The 10371-nt window shown below is 62.0% G+C and overlaps 1 protein-coding gene across 1 annotated transcript; it reads right to left on the reverse strand.

Moving 5' to 3' along the window:
* Positions 1 to 692: 692 nt before the first annotated feature.
* Positions 693 to 6226, reverse strand: LOC134428848 (cytochrome P450 2C5-like). The gene is made up of 9 exons (XM_063175855.1): positions 5901 to 6226; positions 5090 to 5252; positions 4610 to 4759; positions 3572 to 3732; positions 3163 to 3339; positions 2936 to 3077; positions 2361 to 2548; positions 1528 to 1669; positions 693 to 1326 (listed from the first exon to the last, which is right to left on the reverse strand). The coding sequence occupies exons 1-9, from the start codon at positions 6078 to 6080 to the stop codon at positions 1133 to 1135; spliced, it is 1497 nt and encodes a 498-aa protein (XP_063031925.1). The 5' UTR covers positions 6081 to 6226; the 3' UTR covers positions 693 to 1132.
* Between the last annotated feature and the right edge of the window lie 4145 nt (positions 6227 to 10371).

Here is a 10371-nt window from a genome sequence, read left to right on the forward strand (position 1 = left end):
CCACCAAAACCAGCTCTGAGACCCCTGGGAACCCCGATTTCCCCCATACCCTGAAATCCCGGGCTTTGCAGGGTCCCCAAGCCCCAGTGCTGACACAACAACTCTCAGCACCCTCACCGCAGGCTGGGAGCACAGCCCACCCTGCCTGCTCCCCTCAGGACCCCCAGGGTGAGCCCAGAGCTGCACACGGAGCTGGGCTGGCTCCTGAGGGCAATTCCTGGAGGTAAATATTGGTGTGCAGGAATCAGAGAAGCACAGCCCAGCAACGAGATGGCAAGGCTGTGTTTATGGAAGGTGAGAGAATTGGAATTGTTCAGCCTGGAGAAGAGACTCCAGGGAGACCTTATAGCCCTCTCCAGAACCTCAAGGGGCTCCAAGAGAGCTGAGAGGGACTTGGGACAAAGAACTGAAGTGACAGATCAAAGGGAGTGACTTCCAAGTGCTACAGGGCAGGGTTAGATGGGACACTTGGCAGAAATTTCTCTGTGAGGGTGCCCAGAGCAGCTGGGGCTGCCCTTGGATCCCTGGCAGTGCCCAAGGCCATGGCAGGGACATTGGATTGATGCCTGGGTGATTTTCTGGCTCGAGCTGTTCTGGGAAAGGTGAAGGCACCCCAGGAAGAGCCATGGAGCTGAAATCCTGCATCTGGGAGGCTTGTGCTGGGGAGAACCAGATGCAAGAGGCACCACAAGTGTTCTTGTAAGCACCAGCATCCTGTTGTGATGGTGATTTTTATTGCTCTGAATCCTTCACCAAACTGAGGGAGCCCCTGCCTGGCCAGGAGCCCCAGACAGCCACGAGGAGCTCAAACAGGGGATGGGATGGGATGGGGATGGGATGGGATGGGATGGGATGGGATGGGATGGGATGGGATGGGATGGGATGGGATGGGATGGGATGGGATGGGGAGGAGAAGCAGTGCCACCTTCCTCATGTTCCTAGCATGGGGAGGGAAGGGCTGGGAGCAGGCCTCTCATGGAGCTGGTGGCACAGGCACCCGACAGTTCTCAGAGGAGAAGCTCTGAGCCCAAAGTGTCCCTGCTGTGGTGGCTGTCCCCTCGTGGCCACAGGGCTCGCTGCGGGGCAGGGGTGGAGGCACCTGGAGAGCCTTCCCTGGTCCTGCTCTCCCAGCTTAGGGGGACACTGGGCGTGGCAGAGCGAAGAACTTGCCCGGGATCGCCCTCCTCTCAATCTCCAGCCACAGGGAGAACAGATCCAGCTCCCTGTGCTCCGTGGCCAGCTGGAAGGTGAAGCTCTGCAGCAGCGTGGTGAGGAACAGGAAGAGCTCAATGCGGGCCAGCGCCTCCCCCGGGCACATCCTCTTCCCTGGGCACGAGAGAGGGGGGAACAAGGGGACAGCAGGGTGGGCAGGCAGCCCGGGGGTACCAGGGGACAGCAGGGTGGGCAGGCAGCCATGGGGAGTGAGGGGACAGCAGGGTGGGCAGGCAGCCATGGGGACTGTGGTGCCACTGGGTGCCCGTGCTGGCACTCCTGGGCACGGAGCTGGCAGGGTGGGGCAGTGCTGACCTGCTGAGAATGCCATGAAGGCCTCGCGCTTCCTGAACTCGCCCTTCTCATCCAGGAAGTGTGCGGGGTCCACTTTCTTGGGGTTCTCCCACTGGGTTGGGTCCGAATGCACAGAGGAAAGGACCGGAATGACAGGAGTGCCCTGTGGGAGAGGGATGGGGCAGGGATGGGACATCAGTGCCCTGCCTGGGCTCTGCTGGGGTGGATTAGTCAGAGGGGAGCATCCAGGGAACACGGGGGAGGCTGGGTGTGCACCCCAGTACCCAAGCAGGTTCCCATTGGTGGCTCTGTGCCACTGGGACAAATGACATGGGGCTCTGGTGTCCCCATGGTCCTCATGGGGCTCTGGTGTCCCCACGGTCCCCATGGTCCTGCCAGCCTCTGTGCAGCTCATGGGACACAAATTGTTGAGTTATTCCTGTGGATTTCTGTTAAAGCCTTTCACACTGCCCCAAACCCGAAGGCAGGAGCTGTTCCCTCAGGGTGGGTTTTGTGCACAGTGCTCGTGGTCAGACAGGAGGGGTGGCCGTCCCCACCTCTGCCGAGGGCTGGGGGCTCTGGCCTGACCCCACCCCAGGCTGGGCTCCTGCTCCAGCCCCACAGCCCTGCACGGCTCCACGGGGGGAAGAGCTGTGTTCCAGGATGGGCAAGGAAGGGCCCCGGACAGTGGGCAGGACAGGCAGACACTCACGTGCCTCTACTCCCCTCTGAGAGGTCATTGCTACCGGGATTGGGAAACACCCGGGGCCCCCAGACGTGAGCAAACAGTGCAAGGACAAAGGCAAATGGCCTTGAAGCCCCGCTGGCCCCTCTCCCCAGGGCCAGCCCGGTACCTTGGGGATGGTGTAGCCCCTGAACAGCACGTCCTGCGTCGCCATGCGCGGGAAGTTCTCGATGCGGGTCTTGTGGAAGCGCTGCAGCTCGTGGATCACGGCGTTGGTGTAGGGCATCCTCAGCTTGTCCTCCGTGCTGGGGGCACGGCCAGAGCCCACCACGGCATCGATCTCCTCCTGGACCTTGGCTGGGGACAGCAGGGGGCTGGGTGCCTGCTCTGCAACCTCCCCAGTTTCTTACTGGCCTCCTCGGGCACCTACCCTAAACCCAGGGGTGGGCTAGAGGGGGAGCAGCCTGCCCTAATCCCTTGTAAATCCCAGAACAGTCTCTGCCCTCATCCCTCCCTGCACCAGGCAAGCTCAGAGCATCTCCCACATGGTCCAGGGCCATCTGCACGGGCAGGGATGGAGTGCAGGAGGAGCACCAGGATCCCCTGGCCTGTGGGAGTCTGTGTCTAACAGCTCCCACCCTCCACAGGATGATTTGGGTCTGCCCCAAACAGGACCCTCCAGGGCTGGGACCCTCTGCCCCACAAGCACCCCGGGCACAGGAGCAGCTGTGTTTGCTGCTGTACCTTGGATGTGGGGGTGCTTTGCCAGCATCAGCAGGAAGAACACCAAGGTGTTGCTGGTTGTCACCGTCCCGGCCCCGAAGAGGTTGAACACTGACATGATCAGGTCTTCGTGGCTGTACATGGTCTCTGGGCTGCCCTTCTCCTGCAAGGTGTGGTGGGGAGGGGCTCAGGGTTGTCTGGGTGATCCTGCAGGCTGCAGCCAGGCTGGAGGGCAGCCCCCCCTCTACCTTCTCTGCTCTGATCAGGAAACAGTCAATGTAGTCCCGGGGGCAGCTGGAGTCCAGAGTCAGCTGGTGGAACTGCACCTTCTCCTGGATGTGGTCCTTCAGCTTCTGGCAGTCAGCCAGAACCTTCTTGTGTGGCCCCGGCAGCCGGTCCATGATGCTAGGGAAGGTGTTGTACACCTGTGGCACAGGGAGGGGGCACAGCACGGCTCAGGTTCCCCACCCATCCCTCACAGCCACGCTGCCCCCCCAAAGGTCCATGATGCTGGGGAAGGTGTTGCACACCTGTGGCACAGCGAGGGGACACACGTTCCCCACCCATCCCTCACAGCCATGCTGTCCCCCAAAGGCAGGGATCACCCTCAGCCCCTGGGGCAGCAGGCAGGGGCTGCTGAGCACAGCAGGCTCCCACCTTGGCCACGGGGGACAGGAAGAAGCTGACGTAGTTCCCCACGGCGTTGAGCAGCTCCAGGAACGCCGCGTCGCTGTAGCTGTAGCGGCTGCCGAACACCACGGAGCAGATCACGTTGGACACGGCGTGTCTGAACATGGTCATGGGCTCAAAGGCATTGCCTGCAGCCACCAGGGGTGAGAAAAGCACCAAAAGTCACCAGAAAGGCACCAAAAGTCACCAGAAAGGCACCAAAAGTCATCTCCTTCAAGACAGAAAACACCCCTTCCCCCCGCTCCGAGCCCCTGGTTTGAACCCTGGCTGATCTGTGGGGCCTGGCAGGTGCAGCAAAGGGCCCTCCTGAGCTGGGGGCTCCTCCATCCGTCCATCCATCCATCCATCCATCCATCATCCATCCATCCATCCATCCATCCATCCATCCATCCATCCATCCATCCATCCATCCCTCCATCATCCATCCATCCATCCATCCATCCATCATCCATCATCCATCCATCCATCATCCATCCATCCATCCATCCATCATCCATCCATCCATCCATCCATCCATCCATCCATCCATCCATCCATCCATCCATCCATCCATCCATCCATCCACATCCATCCACCCACCTCCCCTGCCAGAGCTTGGACTGAGGGAGGCACAGGCCCCTGCAGGAAGCCCCAGGAGATGTGTTGACACGAGCTGGGTGTTGCTGGAGAGGAGGAAATCACCCTGATAAGCCCGAGGGCAGTGTCCTAGCTGGGTGTTCCCAGTCCACACAGGTCTGTTCCCCATTCCTGCTCTTCCAGCAGGGAATGCTCCTCGGTTTGGGCCCTCCCTGCACTGGTTCAGAGCAGAATCTCCCTCCTGGCCCCTCAGCCGTGCCTGTAGCACATCCCTGCAGTTCCTGTGTGGGATGGGGCTGGATCTCAGCCCTTCCCTTCATGGATCACCCACGCCAGACCCTGCAAAAAGCTTGGGGCCTCACATGTCCCATGGGGCTCTAGTGTGTCCTCTGCCTGCCACAGGGCCAGCAGGGCCAGGAGCCACGTCACCTTTGAGCTTTGCCAGCAGCTCCACCAGGTGCTGAGCCTCCTGCTGCACCTTCTGGGACATGGAGCTCTTCCCCATGCCAAAGTCCCGCAGGGTGCTGAGCGTGAACCTCCGCAGCTCCCGCCACTTCTTGTCATTGTCAGAGACAAATCCTGGAGGGACAGGGAGGAGATCAGCCCCTGGCCTCCCTGCTGCTCCCCAGGAGTGGGAACCCTGCTCTGAGGAGCAGCAGAGCAATGAGCCAGGGGATGATACGGGTGTGCACAGTGTCCATGAAAGGATGAGGATCTCTGCAGCAGCTCAGAACAGAGCTGGAACTGCCTAGCTGGAGTTAATATTGTCCTTGCCCTTGTCATAGGAATTTAAGGGTCTTGTGGAGCAGGAAATAGATGTTTGAGCTCTTGGGTGCTGAGCCCTTCCCTGGGCTAGAGGTGTGGCCATCTGCTCACCCAGATGGATCCAGGAGAGGCCCAGGCACTCACCATAGTTTTTGGAGAGCTGCATCAGGAGGGGGATGGAGGGTCTGCCCCCAAACTCCTCAGAGTGTCCCACCAGGGCGTCCTTCACCACCTCGTACCCGCAGAGCACCACCACCGGCTTCAGCCCCAGCCACACGGTGAAGATGGGGCCGTAGGTGCTGCTGAGCTGGGGATGGGCAGCTCTGTCAGCCAGGGTCCCACACCAGTTCATTGACTTCATTTCAAACCGGGACTGGAGCCCACAGCACAGGTGAATGCCCAGCAGGGAGGGGAAATGCCTCCCTCAAAGACGTGACTTTATCCCACTCCCAGCCCATCCCTGTCCTTGTCCTGTCCCTGTCCCTGTCCCAGCCCTTCCCTATCCCTGTCCTTGTCCTTGTCCCTGTCCCTGTCCCAGCCCTGTCCCTGTCCCTGTCCCTGTCCCTGTCCCTGTCCCTGTCCCTCTCCCTCTCCCTCTCCCTCTCCCTCTCCCTGTCCTGTCCCTGTGGGTTTTATCCCAGTGCCCCTTTGGGGATTCAGAGCATCACCTCCAGGAGCAGCTCTGGACAGGAGCAGCACTGCAGCCCTCGAGGGGCATTGTCACCATGTGGGTGCCTTACAGGAGAAAGGCTTCAATAACAGGGCTGATTCTGCCCCAGCAGAAGGGATTCAGGCAATTCTGGTAGAGCAGGAGATGAGGGAGGGAAGAAGAGAAAAGAAAAGTAGGAAGAGTCACTCGTGGGACTCCCCTTTTATTTTGGCACGGGACTTTCCCGCTGTCTGTCCTGCAGATGGGTCTAGCACGGCCACTCGTCCCTTGTCCCTTGTCCCTTACCTTCTCATAGTGCCTGTAGAGGGGCAGCACATCCTTCTGCCACAGGTTGCCCAGGATGGGCCACGGGGCTGGGCCAGGAGGCAGCTGGCTCCTCCTGGGGTCACTCCGCCAGACCAGGAGCCACAGGACGGAGAGGAGGAGGAGGAGGAAGAGCGGAGTGGCGAGCAGCTCGGCGTCCATCCTCACCGCGCTGCCGAGCGGGGAAAGAAACGAAGGAATTCCGGGGGGGAAAGTGCACGGAGAGCGGAGCAGAGGCGGCCGTGTGTGCCCTCCCTGCTCTGTGCAGCACGGCCGTGCACAGCTCCGGGGACTCGGGGCTGCTCGGGGACCAGAGGCGCTGCTGTGGCCCCGCCGAGCTGGGACAGGGGCTCGGAGCCCTCCTGGGCACCGGGAGCTCGGTGACCCCGCGGAGCCCTGGGGCGGCAGGACTGTCCCTGCCCGTGCCGCTGAGTCACCTTTGGCCGCTGCTCCCGTGCTGCGGCACGCGGCAGGAGAAGATGGCACTGTCACTGTCCCGGCCCAGCCTTTCATGTCCCGCTGTCGCTGCCCTGTGGGTCACTGCCCTGCTCACCAGGGCAATGACCCAGGAGAGGCTGTTCTGGCAGAGGGGCCTGTGGGCTTACAGTGTTCCATCGAACTCCTTCCTGGTGGAAAATGGATCAGAAAATAGAAAAAAACATTTTTTTTCTGATATCTTTTAGGGCTCCTCTTGGGCTTTGGAGGAACATCAGCCCCAGGTGATGTGGTTATCGGAGGTGTGTGTTAACGCCTCCCTGTGCATCTTGCTCTAAGCAGCTGCACATCTGGCTGCACATGAGCACATCTGGCACAGGCACAGCCACCCCACGGCTGGGCTGAGCGAGCTGGGCACAGGGCAGCTCCCAGGAAGGGATGGCATTCCTCCTGGGGGAGAACAGGGAGGAGGTTCAGGTCCATGCTGGTCCCTGCTGAGGAAGGAGCCCCTCAGCAGAGGGAATTCTGTGGTGCTGGCAGAGAGGAGCCTGACCCGGGGCACTCCCCTGGAGCAGCCAGGCTCAGGGGTGACAGTGACACAAAGGCAAGGGATGCTGTCCTAGTGCCACTTTCCCAAGGGCATCCCAAACCCTCCAAGGTGCTCTGCTCCCCCAGGGCCCCATCCCTGCTGGGGTGGAGGATGTGTGAACACCTCCAGCACAATCCAGGCTGTCCCCTCTGCCAGCCCAGGCTGAGGCAGCCCTGGCAGCCGCTCGCCATGAGGCCCAGACCCCTTAATGGCTGAGCTGGGAGTATTTTTGGTTGCTCTCAATAATGCAGCAGCGCTGGCTGAGCACAGCCTGGCTGTAATCGCAGGCCCACTGTCATTTGTCATCAGTGTCACCCTGCTGGCTGCCAGGGAGCTGCAGGGCAGCGTGATGCCAGCGCCCCTGTCACAGCCCTGGGGCTGTCCTTCCACTGATGTCCCAGCTCTGGTGACAGCCCTGGGCACTGAGTGGGGCTCTGGGCTCTGGTACCTGTGGGTCCAGCCTTGCACCCCTTGGGGCTCAGCACAGGAGCGCTGTCCCTTCCTTCCTCCAGCTCCACATCCCAGCTAAACCAGCACATTTCTCTGGGTTCATGAAACATCTCAGGGGTCTCTGGGAGCCCTGTGGGACACCAGGGATGGGATCTCCTGTGGGTGTGAGGCAGCCAGGACGTTCTGTGTCCGCTCTTCCCAAGCAGGAAGACGTAATTCAAGAGGAAGATGAAGCAATCCTCACTTTCCCTCAATAAATATCATCACACACCAGCTGCTGGTTTTAATTGTGATGGAGCAGCAGCAGCAGTGATGTGTACAGGGGTGGCACAGCACAGCAGAGCACGATCCTGGCATTGGGAACAGGCATGGGAAGGGTGATGGTTAATCAGGGACAGGCAGCCAGGATCCCTCCCCCCCGGAGCCATGCCCACCAAGGCAGGATGCCCGGGGTCACTGACCCGGTGCGAGGCCAGCGGGATGCCAGGGGTGTGCTCACATTCGGGAATGCCCCGCTGGAGCGGGTCATGCCCGCGGGCACAGCCCCTCTGCCCCCAGGCAGAAATCCAGCCCGGGCAGGGAGCGATCCATCCCCAGCACCGCGCCCGGGGTGACAAATGATGAAGAGATAATTAAACTTGCTGACAGCGTTCCAATTTCCGACCCCCCCTGCTTCCCCTGCTGCCCATCCGAGGGGTCACGGGTGTGAGGAGGGAAGGGTGGCTCTGGGAGCTTTGCAGCTGCACCAGGCACTGCCCATAGAGCCTGCAGTAATTAATTGCTTAATTAGCCAGCATTCATTCATTTATCCCTGCTGTAATTCCCCGGAGAGCAAGGCTGGCTGCAGCAGGGGCTTGTGGTGGGTCTGGATTATGGGTGCAATTCCAGGAAAGGAGCCTGCAGCTCTCCCTGAGCCCTCACAGGATCCGGGCCCTGCTCCCACCTCTCCATAAACACAGCTCTATTCCTAAGCTGTGTTTGGAGAGGGCAAACTTTGCCCTGTGCTCATGGAAATGAGCCGAGCCTTGCCACACTCCCGTGTCCCTGGGGGTGGGATGGATCCCAGACAATGTCAGGGAGCTGCCGGGAAATCACCCGAGGATGTGCAATACAAGGGATTCCTTGGAGCAGCTGCCCTGCCCTGAAACCTTCCTGTCCTGCTGCTCACCTTCCTGCAATAATTACAGAGAGCAGAAGAAATGCCCCCTTCTCCTCTGATGACTGGCCAACAGCCCAGGCCCTTACCCGGGACGCGGGGCTCCTCTGCTCCCCGTTTGTGTATTTATCACATCCATAAACCTCATTGAAATGCGTCCATTCAATGAGCGGAAATCAGCGCTCCACGCTGGTGGAGGTGATGCTCACACCCTCCCCATCAGCTCCGGAGACAGGCAGCACCGGGGGAGCCGGGCTGGGCACCGGGCTGGGCACCGGGCTGGGCACCAGGCTGGGCACTGGGCTGGGCACGGGGCTGGGCACCGGGCTGGGCACCGGGCTGGGCACCGGGCCGGGCACTGGGCTGGGCACGGGGCTGGGCACCGGGCTGGGCACCGGGCCGGGCACTGGGCTGGGCACGGGGCTGGGCACCGGGCTGGGCACCGGGCTGGACACCGGGCTGGGCACCGGGCTGGGCACCAGGCTGGGCACTGGGCTGGGCACCGGGCTAGGCACCGGGCTGGACACCGGGCTGGGCACCGGGCCGGGCACTGGGCTGGGCACGGGGCTGGGCACTGGGCTGGGCACCGGGCTGGGCACTGGACTGGGCACCAGGCATGGCCCCGCGTCCCTGCCGGTGGCACCGGGAGCTGCTCCAGGGCCGGGAATGCCAGAACCTTCCTCATTTCTGTGTCCAGTGCCAGTTCTGGGGGCTGGGCCGGGAGCCCCGGCAGGCAGGGTGAGGCTCGGTGTGCAACCCTACAAACCTGTAGGACTTCAGGGGGGCTCGGTGTGCCCTGTGCGACCCCACAAACCTGTAAGACTTGGGCGGGGGGGGCTTGGTGTGCCCTGTGCGACCCCACAAATCGCTCACAGGACTGCGGGGGCACGAGAGGCTCTGCCGGCTCTGCCGCTCCTCTCACGGGCCGGGTCCGCCCTCCCAGAGGATGGAGCCCCTGGGGACAGGGCAGGGAGCCCTCGGGACAGGGCAGGGAGCCTTGGGGCAGGCAGGGAGCCCTGGGGCAGGCAGAGAGCCCTGGGGACAGGGCAGGGAGCAGGCACAGCCCCGGGCCGAGCGGGGCAGCTCCGGTGCCATCTGTCACCGGTGCCACGGGCACGGCTGGGCCAGGTGGCAGATGGCAGCTCCAGCCGGGAGAGGGGAGCAGGGGATGCTGCAGCACGGGCAGAGAGCCGCGCTGCCAGGGAATTCACTCCTGCCTGGTGCGGGGTCACTCACAGTGCACAGGGACTGAAACACGGAGTGCACAGCCTGGTGCCCCCTGGGATGGGATGGGATGGGATGGGATGGGATGGGATGGGATGGGATGGGATGGGATGGGATGGGATGGGATGGGATGGGATGGGATGGGATGGGATGGGATGGGATGGGATCCTGCAGAGGTTGAAGGCTCGTGCTCCAGCACAGCTCAGCCAGGACAGAGCAGGGGTTTGCTGGTGGTCTCTTGTTCCCCACCAGGGATAAGGGGTGGGAGCAGCTCCCCAGCTGCACTCCCTGCTCCCCTCCTCCCTTTCCCCGTTTTCCTGCTGCAGGGATTGCACAGACACCGCTTCCATCCCACCCTTCATTATCTCTGTCTCCTGGAGCAGCAAACAGGGAAATGTGATTAAAGCCTCTCTCAGGGAGCTTATCAGCCTGTGGAAGGCCATGAGCTCCCTTGTGCTGGGAGAGCACCCTGGGCTGCTGGGGTGGCAGCAGCACGGCCGGGCTGAGGCTCCTGCTGCCTGCACCCCACGGTGCCCAGCCTGAGGAGAGGCCGGGGGGCTGGGACAGCAGCTGGTGGCGTGTCCGGGGAGCAGGAGGGG

The sequence above is a fragment of the Melospiza melodia genome, chromosome 24, assembly GCF_035770615.1.
Source record: "Melospiza melodia melodia isolate bMelMel2 chromosome 24, bMelMel2.pri, whole genome shotgun sequence".
NCBI classification, from domain to species: Eukaryota; Metazoa; Chordata; class Aves; order Passeriformes; family Passerellidae; genus Melospiza; species Melospiza melodia.